Below are 22,214 nucleotides of genomic sequence, written 5' to 3'. Positions count from 1 at the left end.
TGGGGTGTCATCCATGGAGCTAGTACTCTCTGACATACTGCACTAACATCAAGTTTATATTAGTGACAGCCTTACAGCTGATGCCTGAAGCAGCCATCTGTGCCATGGAACAGTTACCGTGTGAATTACTGACCGCTGGGATGGAATTCAGTGGCTCTAAAATCCCACCATGTAAAGGGCATCAGGCCTGCCTAATAAAGGCCTATCTACAAGGAGGCTGAGCCTGGGAGAGCTCTGTCCTCTCCCCTGTCAGCGAGCATTTCTCTTGTGGCCACTTCTGTTATTTTGTCTGTACACAGGGGAGTCTGTAAATTCTTGGGCTTATTTAGCTACTGGTTTAAAACAGTTTGTGTCCATAAAGGGACCCCAGGATGTGAATCATTTATAAAACATCTGGAGCTCTGGCATTTCCCTGGACTTCTGATTCAAGTATACTGGAAGTGGTCAACACAACGCGGGGGTGGGGGGCCTTGGACCTCCACATGTAAACCGGAAAATGCTGTTGTTTTCATCCATATTCTAATTGGAAAGGACAGACCCCAGAAGGCAAGGCACCAGCTCTCCCCCAAGTCCCCCACTCAAGTACCTGAAGGAGCGTTGCTAGAAACCTCTTCTCAGCCTCGTTCCGGCCATAGCACTGGAAGCTACGTGTGTAGAGCGTGTACACGTAGCCATAGAGGGACACCTTCGTGATGTCACTGGTGTTCAGCTCCACCTTCTCTCCTACCGCAAAGGATATTTGGGTGGAGGCGCCTCCTAAATCCAGGGCACCGGTGGTCTGCACTCCATTTGGATGTACCCACATATGCCACAGGTCCTTCTGCATCGTGGGAAAAGGAAGCAGGAAAAAGGCCAAAGTCGCCATTTCTGTTTGCCCGGGGCTCTCCACCTAAGCCCCATCTCTTACTGCTAAGAACTAGGACATCTGGGGAGCATTCAGGACCACACCTCTCCATTATGTCAGGGGTGGGGAAATCAAATGCGTATAGGGGCTGGGCAGGCAACATCCATGACTGAAATAGATTAGGTGTACACAACAGGGAACAGTGGGGAGTGCAGCAAACTGGGGAGCTCATGCGCTGCTCAGTGTTCCAGCTGGCTGTGGCCATGCAGGAATGGAAGTCCACGGTGACCAGCACTTCCAACTTTTGCGGGGAAAGGATCAGGAGAAGCTCAAAGTGTGAATTTTTATGTGAAATTTCTAAAATGTTAACTGTTGGCGATGTATTAAAAAAAATTGAAATATATTTAAGGAACAGAAAAGGTGCTGGGCTGGATACAGGATGGGTAGTCTCCATGTATGCCCTCTGTAACACAGTGATTGTCTCTTAGAGTCAGCTTTTCTCTGCACCAAAGGAGCAGCGAGTGTGGGGTTGGAGTGTAAGGAGACCTGGAGACACAGAAGCAGACTTCCTGCAGGCTCTGTAAATTCCAGATGGCTGTGGAACAGCTTGGAAAGGTCATTCTCCAGCTGCCCTTCACATGATCCATAGCCCAGTGTTAGATTTTGGTCCCCCCTGCCTCCAATATCTTATTAGGTAGTAAAGTGATGTTATGCCCTCTCCGCTGTGCATTTGGTTCTGTTTATGATCCGAGGTTTTGCCCCAGCTATACGTGTCTCTTCTTAGCTATTGTCTCACAGGTGTTTCCCTAATGCATTACACAATAGGAATGACACAGGACAGATGTCCCTATTGGCATGCACCTCTGCTTAAACTACCACCCACAAGGGACGGGATAAATAGCAAGATTAAAAACCATGCATTTGTTTTCACACACCTCCAGGAAATTTCCCATTAAATAGTTGGCTGTAATCCATCCATATATCCCTTCCTCTTGCCCAGAAATGATTTGAGCACCCCTAAAATCAAAGGGCTGAAACTTGAAGTAGTTTTGGATGCTTGCAAGGACTTCATTAGCTGTTGTTTCATTTTGCAACCTATGCAAGGCACAGAACACAAAAGGCTGAGTGCCCCGACAACAGAGCCTTAAAATAATCTCCCTTAGGTGAAAATATAACCTCCCCCACCCTGCTGGCAGGGACGGCTTTCCAGATGTGTGCAATACAGGGCAACCTCTTCTGTAAGCTGAAACCTCCCGGGCAACCATGATGGCAGGATACACTGGCTATCTGTCAAAGTGCTGAGCAGGAAAACAGCTTCCAGGAAAAATGCCACTTGTTCTCTCCTCCCCTACCAGTTCCTGTCCCACTCTCTAGCAACCAGCTCATCAAAAGAGCCTGTTGCTTAATCACTACTGCTCAGCTTTAGATCAGCAGAGCAAAGGTGATTGGTGAAGGCATAAAAGTGGTATAAGTAATCTCTTGGAGGCATCAATTAAAAGAGCCCCTCATCAGGCCAGAAGGAAGGGGTGCTTAGGAGGAGAGGGGGAAAGGAAGAGGGTTGAGTTTTCCACTGTCCTTGCTTCGCTTTTGGGAGGGCTTCATCATGAGGGGATATGATGGCTATTATGGCCGTCATTGGTTTGAATCAATTAGTGTGCTGACCCATGGAGGGGTGACAATATAACATTCTCATATCACCCGTGACATAGTGTTATTATATCATTCATCTGCTGCCATTTTACCCTGTGGAAGAAAGCTTACTTGGGAGATTATTTTCCTTTTCATCACTGGGTTAAGAAAGCCACAGGCGCTGGCTCACTCTTGGGTCAAGAAGAAGAAAGAGTGATGCTCCAAGCAGAAGCCCATTCCAAGTCAACAGCAAATTGTCAACACTTGGAAAATAAGTCAGTTTTCCTAGTTTTATCAGTTCTCATTCCAGGTGATTCTCATTAACTTTTTTTTTTTTTTTAACATTTGACTTTTCTAGCGATAGAAAAGTCAGCTGGTTGCTCAGATGAAACAGATCCCCATCAGAAAGTTTTACAAGTAGAAGTTAACATTTGATTTATTCAAATAGAACATTCATTCATTTCTTCCCCACGCAGCTATAAATTACAGAGCCTTTTAAATTATTTCTCACTCAGAGAAGCCTGGGGGAAAAAAAGCAACTAAGAAAAAGCTGGGTTCTTTGTTTCCATAGGAAAGAAAGGGCAGAAGGAAGGACTTTCTATCTCATTTCGATTTCACTTAAACTAGGTAATTTTGAAACACGCTGCAGATTCCAAGCATGAGCAAAGAAATCCAACTTTCTTCCATGTTCCACTTGGTCAACCAGGACATAGGAACAGGAACAAGCACAGGAAAACTGCAAGGAAAGGGTCCAATCCAGCTGACGTGCTTCGTGATTTCTTTGTGACGATCATGTAAAAGTGGCTGTTTGTTTGTTCCTTTGTGTTTTCTTCATGCCCACAGATATAATTTGACATTACTGGGATCACTGACAAAGTGGCTTTGAAGCAGAATGAGTGTCATCTTTTCGGGATAAAGCCTTATTTTTAAAGTTGGAAGCAGCCTCTCCCCTAGGTAGATTTAAGTTTGATGTATTTTTTTAAACTTTTTTTTTTTTAATTTCAAGGTCAAGAAACTATTATAATAGAGAAAAAAAGAAAGAGAAAGGGCATTTGAAAACAATGCAACTGAGCTAAAAGTCATGGCTGAAAATTTAGAAGGAGCCGCTTACTTGAGTGAAATGAGATATTGGTTTCATAATGACTCCACAGGCTTTGACTGGGGAGAGGTGCAGAGACTCCATCATTTTAAAGCAGATTCTAGTGACATTTTGTACATGAGTACAAGCTACATAGCTATGGGTTGCACGTAGTAGAGCTGGTTGCACGTAGATGTCGAAATACCAGGTGTCGAAATACCAGGTGTCAAAAACAGTTTCTACCTTTCTAAAACCTAGGGGTTTTTACACAGATTTCACGTTCCTCTTTTTTTCAGAGTTCTCAGTAAAATCACCAAGGGCAAGGGAATTAATTGTAGAACTGTTTCTTCCTGGGTATTAAAATAAAGACTAAAAGTTTCCCAACTTTTAAAGCTTAAGTTTATGGCAGAATATGGGCTTCTTTCTTTCGGATTTGTTCCTAGAAATAGACTTACATTCTTGGCAAGGTTTAACACATTCTTGGCTATTTCGGGGAAATGGGTTCCTTTGTGCCATTCCAGCCCTTACCTCAGCAAACGCATCCCAGCCGTTGCCCCCAGGTACATGCGGGTGGAGCTATGGAGGTGGGCTGGAATCTGCTCCTTGACTTTTTGCATGCAATCCTCGAAGGCTTTGGGCGCATCTTGGGGATTTTTCCCATAGCTGGAGATCCCAGAACCTGAAGAGGAAGCAGTCAGCACTTCTTAGCATCCCCGGGAACCAACAAGAGCAGTACAACATTCAAACAAGAAACAGATCAACTTTGGAAATTAGTGGGTTTTAATAGGGAGTTGAAAACAGGTGGGTATGCTATGGCCCATGTGGTCACAGAGTCAACTCCAAAAATATGGAAGGAAGGATTTACAAAAGCGAAAAAAAAAATGAGCCAGGACCTGCTTTTAAAAAAATTCTCACTATGGAAGTTTCAAATATAAGTAAAAGTAGGGTGAGTAAAACATATAAAGAACCTGTCTCCCAGCTTCAATAATGATCATCGCTTACTTCCTCTGCACTCTCTCCCCTTCTCTCCTCAAAAGCAAACTGCAGACACGATATCATTTCATTCTATAAATATTTCAGTATGTATCACTAAAAGACAAGAATTCTCTTAAAGAGACATAACCACAGTCCCATTATTATACCTATAAAAATTAAAAATAACCCCTTCGGATAATCAGATATCTAGTGAAGGTTCATATTTCCTCCATAGTCATATTTTTCTCTCCCTCCTCCTCCCCTACCTCTCTCTTTCTATCTAGTTTGTTTGAATTAGGGTCCGATAAATTCCACTTATTGCAATTGGTTGGTATGTCTCTTAAGTTCCTTGTAATCTACAGGTTCTGCTCTCCCTTTCTGTTTTTCTTTGTAATTAAAAAAAAAGTTTCTGATGTAATACAGAATTGTACACCTGAAATCTACTAACAATTGTCACCCCAATAAATTAACTAAATTAAAAAAAAAGTTTCCTCATACCATGTTTCCCTGAAAATAAGACCCAGCCGGACTATCAACTCTAATGCATCTTTTGGAGCAAAAATGAATATAAGAACCAATATTATATATTATATTATATTAATTATATTATATTATATTATATTATATTATATTATATTATATTATATTATATTATATTATATTATATATTAAGATCCGGTCTTATTTTAATATAATTTTAATATAAGACTGAGTCTTATATTAATTTTTGCTCCAAAAGATGCATTAGAACTAATGGTCCGGCTAGGTCTTATTTTCGGGGAAACATGGTAGTTTAATTTGTCCTGTAGAGTTCCCACAGCCTAGAGTTTGCTGAATGAATCACCATGGTTCATTTAACAAGTTATTTGGTCCTGGTTTTTCCTGTAAATTAATAACCAAATGCAGAGGCTTAATTAGATTTGAACTATTAGATTTGAACTATTTCAGAAACCATTTTGTAGGGATTAGCGTGCACTGCTAAAATGAAGCACAAGTGTCTGGGTGTTTCTGTTTTGGTGCAGGCATCAATGATCACTGCTGAGATCCAGGAGTCCATTAGGGTTTATAAAAGGGTGATATTTTATTTCCACCATTCTTGCTTCATTTTTTACCTCATATGCTTTTATGAGAGAAAAACTTCCCTAATACTGACTATTTGGTTACCCTACAGGACAGTTTGTACAGAAGGTAAGATATGTGCTTGATTCTTTTCCTTCATTTATCAGCTTAAAAACTATGGATTGCATCTCCAATATCTTCTTAATTTAACCAGTGAGGGATTTTGTTTGCTTTATATCTTTAGGAACATGTAACTTTAACGATATATTTGATGTGTTTTAATTCACTGCAGTTATTTTTCTTATTGCGGTCCCATCTTTGGCTAGTTGGGGGGTCCGTTCAATTGGCCCTTGTGTCCTTTTGATATAATCCCAGAAACCTTTGAGAGCTCTTTGCCTTCTGATAAGATGTACCAGGGAACTTACACACTTTCTGAGTCCAGATCTGGACTCAGCCATTTCTCCAAGGAGTCGTGGTTTCTGGTCAGTAATGGTATTTAGCGTCCAAAATTGGGAAGCTAGAGCGTTTCCTGTAAGCTTTTTCAGAGGACAGACCAAGGGAAAACTTTATTTCAAGAAAAAAACATATCATGAATTCTTACTGATACTGCTAAGTCAAAACTATAGATTTTGACTTAAATTCTTTGATCTTGTATTTTTATCGTCTTTCCCTATGCTAAAATCCCTATTTGCGGTCACTCCAACTGAATACCTCATTTGCGTTATTTCACACGCAACAGGTCTCAGTACGACAATACCAGCACTACCACCGACTACATAATTGTTGAAAACAGTTGAAGATTTTTTTTTAAGTTCATTTTGTTCTTATGGTCTCTCCCATTAGGCATATACAGTGTCCAGAAATAAATCTTTCTTGAAATACATACATGCTAATTTGTCTGCATATTGTTTGCAGCTGCTTTCATGCTAAAGTGGCAGAGGTAAATATTTATGACAGAGTCCATATGGCCAACAAGTAAAACATATGTATCATCCAGCTCTTTACAGAAAAAATTTGGTAGCCCCTGACTTAGATGATTTATAGGCATTTCCAACTTAACGTGTCTAAAACCAAATTCCTTAATCCCTTGCCAGGCCCCCAGTGGATTCCCCTCCCAGTGCTCCCACGCTCAGGAAATGCTGTGGCCACATCACACCCCCCCCCCCCCACCGTCACCCCAGTCAGAAGTAATGTGCAGGCACCATCCAACCTACCTGCCTCACATTGCCTCAATCATAACCTCTTGTTGGCTCTGTTTTCAAAATACCTCTCAGATCTGAGTACTTCCCAGAGTTTCCCAGAGTTTCTTAACCACGGCACTACTGACATTTTGGGCCAGAGGACCATTCTTGGCCGTCCTGTGTGTGGTGCGACACTTAGCTGCATCTCTGTCGTCTACCACTAGATGCCAGCAACACCACCAACCCCAGTCATGACAGTCAAACATGTCCAATCCGGAGCAAATAAAATATACTCTGCTAGAGCTGGTCTCTGGGTAGGGATCAGTTAGGAGAGTCGCTAGAATGTGGACATTTGGAATATCTGAGCATGTCACCGAGGGGTCTTTTTGCATAAGGTCCCTTAAGTTTTGTAGTTGGAAAAGAAGGCTTATAGGCTCATGGGATACTGGTATTCCCAACCCCAAGAACAGAGAGTTAAAATTGCTATTGCAATCTGGGGACAAAGGATTGGGCAGACGGCCCAAAACTTACTCGAGGTGGGATGGAAGCATGAGACACGTACTTGAGCAGAGGATGCTTTCAACAGTGCAGTGGCCTGGTCCCTGGAGCGACTCTTAAAGATATTTCAGTGGAGGAGATGGCTAAGCTTAGGCTCCAGAGTTCAAAAAGTTTTAAGCACTGATTTAAAGGGAAAACATGCATGTCCCTTACGGGAGAAGGCAGCAGCGGGCATGAGCAAAAGAGAGGAGCAGGCACATGGCAAAAGAGAGGAGCGACAACAGGAACCAGTCCCCTCCAGGGAATGGCCAGAGCTACAGACACCAGCCCAGGGGCCAGCAGCAAAGAGAGCATCCAGTGAACTCACAGAAAAGATTAGCAACCAAGGACCGCTACTCAACAGGGACGCTCTGAGAAATACATTTCTGAGTGCCTAGCCATTCAGGAAACACTGCTGGCCAAGCGAGCCTACACCACCCCCTCCAACTAAGACAGGGGCATCCTGGGGAAATGTGCAATTGAGAAACCAGAAACCCAAATTATCCTTGTACAAGCAACATGTCTTCGAAGGAATGACACTTACCAAACTTTAACTCTGTAATTAAGGCTTTCGTTTGTGGTCTTTTGGTCATTCAGAGTATATTTGGATCCCCAAGGCTACTGTGATCAAAGAAGGGAAGATCCATTTATGGATGTGGTGTGGGTTCCATGACCCTGCCCGTCCCCTAAATCACATGCTGGGTGGGCCAAGGGCCCCTGCCCCTGAGAGACTGCCTGTCCCTCCCCATGAAAGTCCCATCGGTCCCTACAGTCAGAGGGCCATCAGGACTGACTTGGCTGAATTGCTTTCCCGAGTCTAAATAGAGCTCATAACTATGGGACAGAGTAACCTTTTGGCAGGAATATCCACCAGGAGCTCTAAAGTGTGGGGCCCTAGGAATAACAATAACTAACACTTGTTGAGCACTTCCTGTACGCCAGGCATTTGCTACCTGCTTTACACATAGTATGTCTCTTAACCTAATCTTCAAATCATTCTTATGGGGGAGGTATTACTATTATTGTGCTTTGTATTTTAGAGATGAGGGGATCAAGATTCAGAGAGGTGAGATAATTTCCAGAGCTCACACAGTAGGGATAAGGTGACTCACTCTCCCACACCATCCTCTCTTTTCTTGAAATGCGAGTCTCTCTTTTCTAAACAAGAATCCTGCTTGGAGGTGAGGAAATGGCTCAGACGTTAGGAGAACAGAGGTGGGGTCTCAGGCTGAGGTCACAGCCAGGCTACTGCTGCCTGTCTCTTATGACAACAACGCAAGTGATACTTAGAAAAATCCCCGTCTCCTGCTGTGATGAGCCCAGAAAGGTGCCACGCAGATGCCCTTCAAATAAAGACTTATTGTCCTAGCTATCAGCAACTTGAGGGTTTGCTGCAACTACAGAGAGCGGCCCTGCTCAATGTCTTGCTCTTCCCAGGATGACAACATCCAATGACTGAAGGTGACAGAGGTATCACAGCCCAGCCCCTTCGGGCCATCTCAACCCGATGAAGCATAACCCTGATTGGCGGAAACTCTGTCAGGCCTGCATTGCAGTTTAACGTCTCCTTCTGTCCAATCCTTCCTCTTCCTCTCTCCTCCCACAGGTGTGGATCTCGAGTAACTACCTTGCATCCCAAACTGTCTCAACGTCTTCTAGAAAACTTAATCTGTGATACCTATGCACTCGGGTAGGTGAGCTCTAGCCCGCCCTCCATGGGGAGGCAGGCGATCAGAACTCACCCTGGCCAGCCACAGGAGACCCCTGGGAAAAGCTAATTCTGCTTCTCAACTTTGTCAATGCCATGACCTCCCAGAACTTATAACATTTAGGCAGCTCATTGAGAGACATGAAGGAGCTGCTTGGGGCTGGGAGGACGAGTCAGGAGTCTGTAACCTGGGAAGCTCCAGGCCAACTCAAAGATCATAATGTTCTGAAGACACTGGCTTTTATTAGTTCTATTAAAGCACAGCTGGCATACAATACTATATTAGTTTTAGGTGTATAACATAGTGATTCAACATTTATAGATCTTAAGATATGATCACTGTACTAAGTCTAGTAACCATCTGTCACCGTACAAAGTTATCATACTACTATTGACTATATAAAGAGACGGGCTTTAAAAAAGGCTCACACGTACACATACTCACTCACTTGATTATGGAGACGAAAGACTTCATTGTAAAAGGCAAAATTATAAAAACTTTTGATAGAAGAATATCTTTACGAGCACAGGATAGGGAAGAATTTCTTGAATAAAATATACCAAAGAGCAAACCATAAAGGAGATTGACAATTGCACTTACATAAAAATTAAGAATTTCTATTCATCAAAAGATATTATGAAAAGACTAAAAAGACAAACCATAAACTGTGCAAGAACAGTAGCAACAATATAACACCAGAAAGGCATTCATATTCAGATTATCTACAAAGAATTCCAATGAATAAAAAAAAATCAAGCAACTCAGTAGAAAAATGAGCAACACATAGGAACATATATTTCACACAAAGCAGAGATGGTCATAAATATACAAAAAGATATTCAACCTTATTAATTGCCAGAGAAATACAAATGTCCATTGACAGGAAAAATGAATGACCAACTCCTACTCATATCAACATAGATGAATCTTAAAACCCAACGGAAATGAACAAGCAAATCACAGGCGAATGTTTGATTCCATTTATAGAAATATGTATTTGATTCCATTTTCAAAAACAGGAGAAACTAAATACATAAGGACAAAACTATAAAGAAGAACAAGGAAACAGTTACTAAAATTCAGGCTGTGTTGTGGGTGAGACAGGGAGTTGCCTGGAGGGTCGTTAATGTTAAAAGTGCTGATAATGATTAATTACGTTGATGCAAAAGTAATTTCAGTTTTCGCAATTTTTAACCTTTCAAACTGCAATTACTTCTGAGCCAAGCTAATATTTCAGGGGTTGGCAGCTCATCGGCCAAATCTGGTTCACTACCTTTTCTTGTACAACCTGTGAGATAAGTCAGTTTTTACATTTTAAAATGGTGGGAGGAGGAATTAAAGGAATAGTATCTTGTGACTTGTGAGAATTATATAAAATTCAAAATGTCAGGGTCCATAAGTAAAGCTTTACTAGAACAGAGTCACGCCTATTTGTTGATGTGTTGTCCATCTCCCTCCAACCTATCTCTCCCCCACCTACATATACCTGTTGGAAGATAATTTTCTAGGAGTCTCTCATGTTTCCACATGTTTTATGAGCAGAGATACTGACTGCCTTTGTTCTGGATTATCTTCTCAAGGTGAACAGGCTCAGAAGACAGAAATAGGTTTCACCCCAGAGCAAAGGGCAGGCATGCTCAGTGCCCTTTATAAATGTTTCAGATTCCCTAACCTCTGATTTCTCTTCCGTAATACAACCCACTGTGCGAGCAGGTACTATCTGGCCCTTTTTACATCACCCTGTGCAAATTGGGGCTCAGAGAAGCAGAAAAACATGCTGATCCTCTGGCCACTTCTTCTGCTGTGCATAATAAATGGTTCTTCATTTCTGACCCACTAGTCTGTGTCTTCTACCAGCATCCAGGAGAGCGTGGCAGGATAAAATCTTAGATCATACACAGTTCTTGACACACACACCCACATACCCCCACAGCATGTTCTACAGATGAGAAAACTGAGGCCCAGAGAAGGGAAGTGACTGGCCCACGGTGCACTGATAAGTAGTAGCACTAACATAAGATCTCATATTTTCTACCCACTCCAGGCAGCTTCTCGGGACCCCTCTAGGCCTCCAAAGAACATTAGGACGCTACATGGCTTCCCTTTGGGCCCCCCAGACTCACTCTGGGCCTTACCTTTCACATTACATTTGCAGGTTTGGCTGACCACTCCAGTATTATTCTCCTTCTCCGCTGGCCACTGGTATACGTAGACTGTCGTCCTGGAAGAGCCGGCATCGAGCACGATTCCATACTGAATACAAGGGAGAAAGGGAGAGTCAGAAATGGGCGGGGCCTCTCTGAGGACTCCTTTCCCCAGTGGACCACTGAGAACACCAAGTACTCTCAAGAGCTTAGTCCACCCTGCTTCACTTAGGTCGGGGCTGACCAAGAAGAAAAAGCTATTTCCTCCAAACCAACATTGTCTCCGTGGGCTGGGTGGGGGAGGAGGTAAGATGGATCAGGTGTTCTAGGGCATGGTTCTCAGCCTTGGCCACAAATTAGAATCACCTGGGGAACTTCTGAAACTCCCAGTGCCAAGGTTGCACCCCAGATCCCTTCAACCAGGATCTCTGGGAGTGGACTCAGGCATCAATGGTTTTCAAAGCTCTCTTGGTGATTCCAATACGCAGCCAAGGGTGAAGATTAATTCTCCAAGGATCTTGCATACAAAGACAGGTCCCCCGATCCCCCCTCATCCAGACCACTGAGGTGGGGGTACAGAAGCCACCTGGGTCTCAGAAGGGAAATGAATAATCAGTCACCTGCCGCCCTCTATTCCCCAAACTTCCAGGCCTATCAGCCTTGGACTAAACAACCAAAACGAAACTATAGGTAAGAAGTGCTCACACAGGACAGAAACATTAATATCTGCATCAGCTCTCAGAATTAAAGCATTCATAATTAGGGAGGGGAAACCCCAAATACAAACTAATGCTGACATGTGGTCCTGCTTTGGTAACAGATGGACAGAAGGGTGTTGCCATGGCAGTGATGGGACTGGCTGTGCACAGAAGAGTAGCCTGGGAGAGTCCCAGACCATCTCACCCAGCTGGAGGCAGGTACCAGGGAGCTTCACCTGAAGGTGTCACCCCGCCCAGGCCCTGGACCAAGCCTCACCAGGGGACAGCATGTGTTAGGAGCCAGTGGGGACTGGAATGTGTAATGCTGACCCAGGTCAGCATCAAGTCAGTCCAGAGCATCAGAGGCTCCTACGTGGCAGCGTGGGTCAGCCTAGCTTGTCCCAGGGAGGAAGATAAAGTCAGGTTCTGGAAGCAGGTTGACTTGGATGATGTATTCTTAATTTTACGACCCTGGGTAAGAGGCCTAAGCTCTCTGGGTTCCCTCATCCTTAGACATCTTCCTTTGAGAAGTAAAGAGGAGACCATATGCCTCATACTTAGTGGCTGCTCAATAAATACAGGCTATTATCATATACAGAAAAATCAGTAAAGCAAAATAAACAAAATCACAAAGCAAGAAAAAAAGAAAAGTAAAAGTAAACAATAACCTCTCAAATCTACTGTTTTCACACCTATTATATATCTTTTCAAAAGGTCTTCTACGCATACAGCTATATGTAAACATACGTGCTTAGATATGTTTTTAAATCAACACAGGACCACGCTGTACATAGCTTTTCCAATGCTTTTTTCATACTTAAAATATCACAAACATCTCTCCCTACCAGTAAAAATAGTCTGTACCATTTTCAACACATTCAGCACATCTACTGTGAGATGTACAATAATTTATTTCATCAACTCCCTGATTCTAGACATTTAGGAGATTCCAACTTTCTACTATCACAAGTTCTTGCTTCATTTGAAATGGACCCAAATAAAACAAAATGTTGCTCCAGCTCCTGAATCACAGCTTCTCCAGTATATGAGATAGAACATCCTGTGTTCATTGGTATTTGAACTTGGACAGCCTCTTAATCCCAGCCCTTCAGTCTGATAAATGTTGGTCGGGATCCTGACACAACACCTCCCCCGGCGAATAAGGGAGGCATTGTTCACAATCCATTCCAGGCAAAGGCTCGCTGTGAGATTAAAGGACAGGTCGAAACTGAAGGCAAGAAAGAACCCAGGCATCAAGAGGTTTGAGCCCCCACATTAGCCACTGGCTTTTTATCCTCCTTCCAGCTACCGAACCGATCGGCACCCCTCCATGGGCCCCTCCATGCCTAGTAATGACCCATGAAACAGGAAGAAGGAGACTAAGGGGACAACAACTCCAGAGGGTACCTGCCTTTCCCCAAATCTTTATCCCAATCCTACACAAAGCCTACACAGCCTTTTCCCTGTGTATGAAGCCTTGGGCTGCTGGATCAAGTTCAGAAAGAAAGAAGAATGTCCATTCTCATTTGTGTCTCCAGCTGGGGTCCAGCTCTCACCAGGGTGGGAAGCAGCCCGAGACTCTGCTCTATGAGCCTGGAGAGGTGGCAGCCCGCTGGGCACCCGATGATGTGCTGACAGGGGCCAGCTGTGAGGCCCAACGCCACCTCCACCACCATTCACTGACATTTTCAAAAATGGACAAATGGGTTTTTAACCAGTTTTCAGAGCTTGTTTGCCTAGAGCAGTGGAATTCAATATGGTTCCATGGAGGGTCAGGGAGGGGAGAGCGCATTTCATTCAGTTCAGCTAGGTGGGTGTCCTACAGGGTCCCTGCTCCGGCTCCCGGCACAAGAACGAGGGATATGGAGAGGCCAAAAAGGAACACCCACGGAGCCATAGATAGGGGGTTCATACCACTATAGTCTCGCTGGTGGCTGGGTTGGAGATACAGGAAGCAGGCTCCACGCGATGCACAATCCGCCGTCCACTTCTCTGCCAAGCAACCAACCCCCTAGCATAGCCGCGGCAGTTATATCAGTGGCCAATGGCTAACTGGTTACAGCTGATGGCCAACTAGCCACAGCTGACAGCCATCTACTACCCGAGCCAGCACCTTTCCACATGAGGTCGAGAGCCTGGAAACTGCTCTCTGGGATTCTGTCCCCACAGTGGGTGATGTTGGGATGAGAAGCAGTAAGTAACCCTCTAACACAGTGTTGGAATAAAAAAAAACATGGCTCTAATATGGAACTGAAGACACATTCAGAGGGCTAACCAAAAGTAAACAGTCTTCCATCTAAACCCCGTGGTCCAAAACTTAAGGACTGTGTGAGCTTCTGACAAAAGCAAAGGTCCTAAGATCAGCTTTCTTAGATTTGTTTATCATCATCATCATCATCACTATTACTATAATAGTAGTAGAAGTAATAAACATTTATTGAGTACTTATACGATACCAGGCATTGCACAAAGTGCTTTAGTATTATTGTATTTATAAAGCAGATGTTATCATCATCACCACTTGACAGATGAGGAAACTGAGGTTCATAGCTGCCCATGGTCACAGACTTGGGATCAAGCCTGGGTCTAACAGGCTCTCCAACCTGTACTCATAGTCCCTGTGCTTTCACCGAGTTCCAAGGAAACCAAGTCTAACGGGGTGACTGTTTAGTAAATAAGGTGCCTGAGATGGTCTGCAGACTTTGTTCAGACAAAAAGTCTCTGGAAAACAAACTCTTAGTTAAGTGGTGTGCAGCTCTGGCTGGAGAGGAAGTGGACTAACTTGAATAAGGAGCCCCCTGGAAAGAAAAAAACAATTATCCAACTCTTGCTCTTCAATGGGGGAGCCCAGAGTGAGCCATTTGGCACCAGAGATGCAGGCCAATGATCTACATTTGATGAAGGTTAGAAGGGAATGGTTTCAACACGTGCTTGCCCAGTGTTCCTGCTTTGGAGAGTAATGGCCAAGCATGGGAGAGTTTCCCAACATGGGGAACCAATGTGACCCGAACAGGTCACAGCAGAAAAACCTGGCCCCTGAAACCCTGAGACAATGCAGCCCCCTCTTCAACAGTGATATCATGTGGCTTCAAGAGGCATTGGCAGTGGGGAATTCATCATATTGAACTGAGAAACTCCAAGGCTTCTGAACTATTACTGATTGAAGGTGGGGATGGTGGGGCCTAAGGAGGAAGATATTGGACTTCGTGATAAAAACGCAGGTGGGGGCCTAAGTGAAAAATAAAAGTGATGCCATCCTATTTACTCTTCAAGCTGGTAGAGCAGGTCAGACCGGTAACAATGAAAAAGGGACTGGGGACATTTCAACTCTTGACTAAATTTTAATAGTTCTGCTCTCAAACTCAAATAAACCAAGGTCAGGTAAGCCAAAGATGGATTTAATTGCCAGATATCATGACCTTTCATGAGGGTCTTGAGGAACATTCCAGCAACCCCCCCCGCCCCCAAAATAGGCCATTGTGGAGCTGGTCCCTCGTAGCCAACTGTCAGGTGCACACAAAGCAAAACAGGGCACATGGTATGAAAACTAACATGGCAATGAAAAAGCCCTCATATTCATTCAACTTCACCCCCAAAACCGCCCTCTCCCCCTTAGCACATACCGCAAAAGGAAAGAGGTCTCAACACCCTGAGAAAAGCTGCATGTGGAGTGTTCTCTTCCAAGGCTATCATTCTGTTCGTAGTTCAGCTGGTCCCGAACATCTGTTATTTCTCAATGTAATCCACCCAATTAGACAGATTGGGCCTTCTGAGCCAATATTCCAATGTTATACAACTTCCTGTCCCCCACAACTGTGACCGGAGCCTGACAGCAAGATTCTGAAGAGATTAAAAATCCCCTCTTTGAACTGTCTGCTAATTAGTGATGGTGTGTCTTCTGGTCCTTCCAACCTCTTGTTTAATTAAGGCCAATATTCTCTGCTCTCTTTTCTCCCTGCTATGTCAGTTCCGCTCTTTTCAATCGGTAGAACCATGGGAAGCTATTTGCTCTTTCTGTTTTTCTGTTTCCTCGTCTGCAAAATGGGGTGAATAATAATTGTATCCACATGGAACAATCACGGAGGGTCCCTGCCCACTACCCCTCAGACCTGACCACCATCATGTCCCACCATGCACTTCCCACCCGCCTGAACATTTCCTCCAGGGCCTGAGCCAACCTGAGCACACGATATGCCAGAAATACTGGAGAGTCAATGTTCCCCGGGAAGCAGCCTCTCAGCCGATGACTGATGGAAGTTGGTGTGTAAATACGCTCTGGAGTGGGATAGCTGGGAGGCAGATGTTCTCTACGCCCCTTGGTAGAGGACAAGCCTGAGGTGAGTTCTGCACTGACCAGCATTTGAGGCCCAGGTGCCCACAGTGGTAACCTGCTGGGTAACAGGCCCTGCAGAGGCTGCCCGCCCTCCTGTCACTTCCCAGCTAAGAAGGGTTTTTACATTTTTAAAGAGTCCTAAGACAAAAACAAAAACAAAAGAAGCTATGTGCAACAGAGACTTTAAATGGTCCTCAAAGCCTAAACTATGTGCTATTTAGCCTTTTACAGAAAGTTTGCTGACCTCTACCCAAAATGCTTGAAGGACTCACTGACTCTCTTCACCTGTCACGTGACAGTCCCTCATGGGATCACCTCCCGTCATCCTTACAGCCGAGGCTGGGGTGATAAATATGATTCTCATCCTACCAGAGATCACCAAAGAGACCGTTTGGGGATGGACTTATCAAGGGCTGAGAGGGGCCTCTGGAACTGAGCATCAGGTCCTGGGTACTTTTGGGTGTGTGTGTGGGGGAAGTCAGAGGGATCTTGGCACATTTCTACCCCTAAGAGAAGTAGCACAAATACAGCTGAAGGAGAACTTTTCAAGTCCTCGATCTTTTGTTCACCCAGTCTAGGCCATAAGCGGAGCCTGGGTCTCCTGATCTCCATTCACAATCAGGGATGTGTGCTCTGGGGGAAACGGGTAAATCTTTGGTAGCCATCTGTAATTACTGGCTACAAAGTTTAGCTTTGATTCCAATAGTCAGGAGGCAAAGCAAGAGCACACAGTCCTTGAAGAAGGTGTCACCACTCTCAATCTGTAGCCTCAAGCATCACAAACCCAACACGTTCAGACCTTCTTCTCCCTTGGGTCTTACACCATCTTCCCTGGCTCTGGCTGGACACAGGGGAAAGGGTTTTCTTGTCTTCTAACTCATGGTTGTAGAATAATTGATATTATAGCCCCTTCCTTCCCTTCAATGCCAATCCCGTCACACTTACCTTCAGTCCGGGAAGAAGAACCTCTTTCTGGTGAATCTGGATGAGTGTGATGGCCACAAGAACCACAACGCTCAAAAGCAAGACCACCAAGGCGACGATGGCTGGAGTTCGAGAGAGGGCCTTGAGGCCTAACATGGGAAGACCCAGAAGACACATGAGAGGAAATTAGGAACAAAGCATGGGCCTTCTTTGGCCCATGGGCTGAGGGTATAACTGTACATGAATCACTTCCTCTGAGACTTTAGTGAGATCCACACGTTTAAGGCAGAGCAGCAACTGGGCTCCAATATCCATTTATCTTTCCTCCAAAGAGTAGATTAAAACAGTATTTGCAGGAAGGTGTCCATAGCTTAGCTTTCTGGTATTTCCCAAAGCGTGTTACACATATTACTGGTTGTCTGTGAGATGATTTACAGTAACATTTGTTTCAGTGTAAATTCGAAAAACATGGGGTGATATATTCAAAAAATAAAGCAGGTGATATAATATTTCATTTAAAAATAATCTCACATAAATTAAAAAATTAATACTGTAATTCAGATATAATCAATGATTTACTTTATTTTTTAAATTAATTAATGTATTTTTTTGTAGGTGTCTCCTGGTTGAAATCTTTACATCCACGATTTACTTTAAAATTCATTACATGGTGATTTATTATTAAAGAAATGGTGACATGTCTGAATTTCTAAAGTATTTGGGTTCCCAATAAGAATTCACAGTCATTTTTCCTGTGTCTACAATGAAGGCACAAGGTCTCACCTACATCTTCACAAATGAATGCTAATTAGACCCCACTCTGAGTGTTTCCTCCCAAATGGGTCATGCAATCTCTGGTATTTGTATGTTAATTATAACATATAAAGTATCTTTATCCATTTAAAAGCAAAAAGTAAAATAAATCACATGAATAATCTTAAACTAAATATATAGAGCCTGAGTAAAAAAAATTATGTTATTGTCTATGTATTGTATAATAACATATAATATATAAAAAATAAACTATGTCTATTTATAAAATTTAAACTAATATTACTTAACTAAATGTTTAAATCAGACATTTACCTGAGTCTTAAGAGACCAATGGGGGCTACTGAAAATTTTGTAGATAAAGTAGCAAATAGATTTTTTTAAAGAAAGAAACTAGTATTGTACTACATTGAAATGATTCCATTTATGGGAAATTCTAAAATAGGCAGGTGACAGAAATCAGAACAGTGATGGCCTGGGGGTTAGGAACAGGGATTCATGGGACACCTGGGGGCACTTTCTGGGGTAAAGGAAGTACTCTATATCTTAATAGGATTGTGGGTTAGATGGATGTATGCATTTGTCAAAATTCATCAAACCTTTCCAACGCCTTTGGGGGGAACCCTGAAAATCAAAGTAAATCAGCTCCTTAGGTATAATTTCACTTGAAAAAGAAAAGGTTCTTATAAATTGCCCTTATCCTAAAAATGTGTCATTCTGGAAGGCAAGAATACCCAACTTAGGTGCACAACTTAAGATCTAGCCATTTCACTGTATATAAATTATACTTATTGTTTTAAAAAAGATAATAAGACATTCAATTAAAATTTGACTATATAATACTCTTGGTAGAACTATTATGGCATAAATATAATGGTGACACAAAGTGGCTGAAATATGATGAATCCTGGCATCACAGAAAGATCACTAGATTCAGAGAATTCCAATATGTCTCTCACCATAGGGTATTTAAATATAATTAAAATTAAATAAAATTAAAAACTCAATCCCTCAGTCTCACTGGCCACAATTCAAGGGTTCAACAACCACACATGGCTGGTGGCTACCACATCGGACAGGGCAGGTATAGAACATTTCCATCATTGTGGGAAGTTCTGTTGAACAGAAATGGGGTAGATCCTGTCCTATTCCAGAACATTTACTCTTAAGATCATCATGACCTATGCTTTACTCCTTCATTACTTTCAGGAGACATTTTCCGGGAAGGAGAAAAGGGCATGTGTATACCACCACGCTAGAATTAGATTCAGCCCCAGTATCCAATCACATCACAATACTCACTACTCTGGGACAGTCAGTCACGCAGTGCATCTCAGTGGCTCAGAACAGCCAACCTTTCTGCCTCATCTGATCCCTCTGCAGTATAGATGCTGCCACAGACACTTCCTAATGTCAAAGTGGTCCCTTAAGAACTTAATTTTCCTACCTTGTCACGGGGAGTGTAAACTGACACAGCATCAATGGAGGGCAACTTGTCAATGTTGATTGACAGTGACTGCAAATGTGTATGGATATCATCTGACTTACAATCCCACTTCTGGGAATTTATTCCACAGAACTAGTCCCACGTGTGTAAAATGACACACACACAAAGCTATTCATTGAAGCATCGTTTGTGATAGCAACTGGGAGGGGATAAGCACCGTGGAATTGAACTTCAGAGCCTCTGTAGGGGTCCTAGATACCTCTTCTGTGGTTCCAGATAAAAGTACATGCGCCAGCCAGGAACCAATTGATTCACAGAAGCAAACTTTTGTATCAATTTTTAAAGATTCCACGTGTCAATGTCAATTTAAAGGACTCTCCTCCCTCACAAGACATAGCAGAGACTTGATCTGCCAAGTTAAAAGGAATGTAACAAGTTTGTATGTATGATGTTTGCAGTTTATGCATTAAAATTTCAAAGTGTTGTGGGGAATGCCTGGAAATCAAATCAAAGCTCCTTAGGTACAACTTACCTTTAGAAAAAAAAAAAAAAAGATTTGTATAAATTGCCCCCACTACCCTAAAATCATAATCTTTGGGAGATAAGAATACCCAGTTTTTTAGGGGCATGACTGAAAACTTCTGTCCATGACTAAAAAACATCTGATATGTAAGCAAGCAGTCTCCTGACCGCAGCCATGCAGCTGGCCTCCTAAGTCCTCCACAGCCATGTTTCAGCAGTTTTTAGGTAAAAAGCTATGATTACCTGAAGAAACCCTTGCCCCAGCAGAAAAGCCTATCACAAAACAAAATGGATTAGACCAGGACTCACTCATTCAGGGGACACGCCTAGAGCTGTGCTGTCATTGGTGGGACAAACACTGTAATTCCAAAGTGCCTACCTGAGAGTGGAGAGGCGGGAGCCTTCTGAGCTTCCCCTTGAGCAACTGCAAAAAGTGCTCCAGAGGCAGGCAGTGGGGGCAAGCTTGGAAGTGTGTGTGTGTGTGTGTGTGTGTGTGTGTGTGTGTGTGTGTGTGTGAATTCTGCAAGTGTGCCTGCAGTATCAGCGGTAACAATGCCCACCCATGGTGGGGGGTGCGGGACGCTGTAGGTGCTGTGCCAGCAACACCACTTGGATGGAAATAGAGGAAAGATCCACGTATTTTAAAGTTCATCACAAAATCAACAATATTCTAAACCAAACCTTAGGCACAGTTGGGTAAGGGAAACACATGGGCCAAATTAATGGATTATACAAACCGGAAAAACCATTTAAGTGAAACACACATGTTACTCCTTGTTTAGTGTAGCTTTGATGAAAAGCATTACTTTCATCTGAGGAATGCCTGTGGTGAAAGTGCGGTGAGCAACTGAGTCTCAAACCAAAGAAGTTCAACAGTCATGGACAAAGGACACGGGTAAGAAACTGGCGTGAAGCTGGGATTCTCCTGGAATTAGACAGAACCATGCGGGCTCCCTGCTGAGACACTAACCTGCTTGTTCACAAGGTTGTCGGGTAAGCACCGTGAACATCTTTCCTTCCGGCTGCAGGGGAGAGAACACAGAATGACAATTAGTCTATGGCCCCTGACTTAAGTTAAAAAAACGTGCACACAAACCCACTTCTTTTTTTTTTTAATTAATTAATTTATTGGGGTGACAATGGTTAGTAAAATTACATAATTTCAGGTGTACAATTCTGTATTACATCATCTATAAATCCCATTGTGTGTTCACCACCCAGAGTCAGTTCTCCTTCCATCACCATATATTTGATCCCCCTTACCCTCATCACCCACCCCCCACCCCCTTACCCTCTGGTAACCACTAAAGTACTGTCTGTGTCTATGACACAAACCCACTTCTAACAAACCGAAACCTCACAGGGCAGGGTTGGAGGTTGGGGGTTTGGGGAACCTAGAAATTCAGTGATAGACCCCACGCGGGAGCTTAAATTCTAGTGTCACCTCGCCAGATACAAGGAAAAGAAGAACGGGTTTGCTGAAATAGTAAACTGAAAAAAGAAAAATTAGAAATAAGTCTATCTTTCCCTGCAGACTTTCCCACCTGTCCGCAATACCCCGGGGCAGAGCAAACCTGCACCTGTTATTAACAGGCACCCACAGGGGCGGAGGGCTTTGCTTCAAAGCACAGCAGCAAGGAAGGTTTCTGTGTGTGGTCGTGGCCCGCCAGCCTGGGACCGCCCTTTCAAGACCCAGAGGGGTGTCTTTAAGCTGCTGGTGGGAAACAATTGCTAGAGGCTGCCGGGGCCCCCCAGGCGCCAGCGCCCCGGGATACGGGAGGCCCCAGTCTCCACGCAGACACATCTAAGCAGCCAGCGCATTTCGGGACCCGCAGAGGCGCTCGGTAAAGACACGTTCACCTCTTGGGGCATGGCAGGGACCACCTCCCCGCCGCCTGAGCATCTGGGGCTCGCGTCCATCGGTCCCCCATTCCGGACCTCCGCGAAAGCCGATTCTGTTTCCTTCCCTCCCAGCTCTCAGCCTCACGAAGGTTCCCGATCCTTCCTTGGCCGCTCGAGAGCGGGGCCCTCTGTGCTCACCTGTGCGCGGATGACCCGAGGAAGGCGACCGGTGCGGCAGCAGTGGTAGCAGGCAGCCAGCGTGCAGCAAGCTTCTGCGGAGGCGCCCGGGGGGGCGGGGCGGGGCGGGGCGTTCGTGGCCAGGGACCGCCCCCTTTGCCGCGTCAAGGCGGAGCACCTCTTCCCCTTCCCTCTAGTTTTCTCCCTCATCGCCTCAACCCAAAGTACAGGGGGGTGAGGCTTGCGCGACCTCGACCCCCCACCCTAACCCGCCTGGCCTACCTGGGGAAGTGGGGCGGGTGTCCACTGCCTGCCTCCCTCTTCCATAGCTTGTTACCCCAAGC

General features: G+C 44.1%; 1 protein-coding gene across 1 annotated transcript in view; it reads right to left on the bottom strand.

The window, feature by feature from the left end:
* ENTPD3 (ectonucleoside triphosphate diphosphohydrolase 3) overlaps positions 1–21,982 on the bottom strand; it is a 28,662-nt gene extending 6,680 nt beyond the window's left edge. The window contains exons 1-7 of the mRNA XM_081071956.1: positions 21,892–21,982; positions 20,822–20,873; positions 17,133–17,260; positions 11,148–11,265; positions 4,080–4,230; positions 1,780–1,939; positions 587–820 (exon numbers count right to left, since the gene is read on the bottom strand). Coding sequence (XP_080928082.1) covers positions 587–820; positions 1,780–1,939; positions 4,080–4,230; positions 11,148–11,265; positions 17,133–17,260; positions 20,822–20,861 — 831 coding nt within the window. The 5' untranslated portion in view covers positions 20,862–20,873; positions 21,892–21,982. The remainder of the gene's footprint in view (positions 1–586; positions 821–1,779; positions 1,940–4,079; positions 4,231–11,147; positions 11,266–17,132; positions 17,261–20,821; positions 20,874–21,891) is intronic.
* Between the last annotated feature and the right edge of the window lie 232 nt (positions 21,983–22,214).

The sequence above is a fragment of the Rhinolophus hipposideros genome (genome assembly GCF_964194185.1).
Source record: "Rhinolophus hipposideros genome assembly, chromosome: 14".
Lineage (NCBI taxonomy): Eukaryota > Metazoa > Chordata > Mammalia > Chiroptera > Rhinolophidae > Rhinolophus > Rhinolophus hipposideros.
The sequence above is the reverse complement of the archived record's forward strand: the minus strand, read 5'-3'. Positions and strand labels throughout refer to the sequence as shown.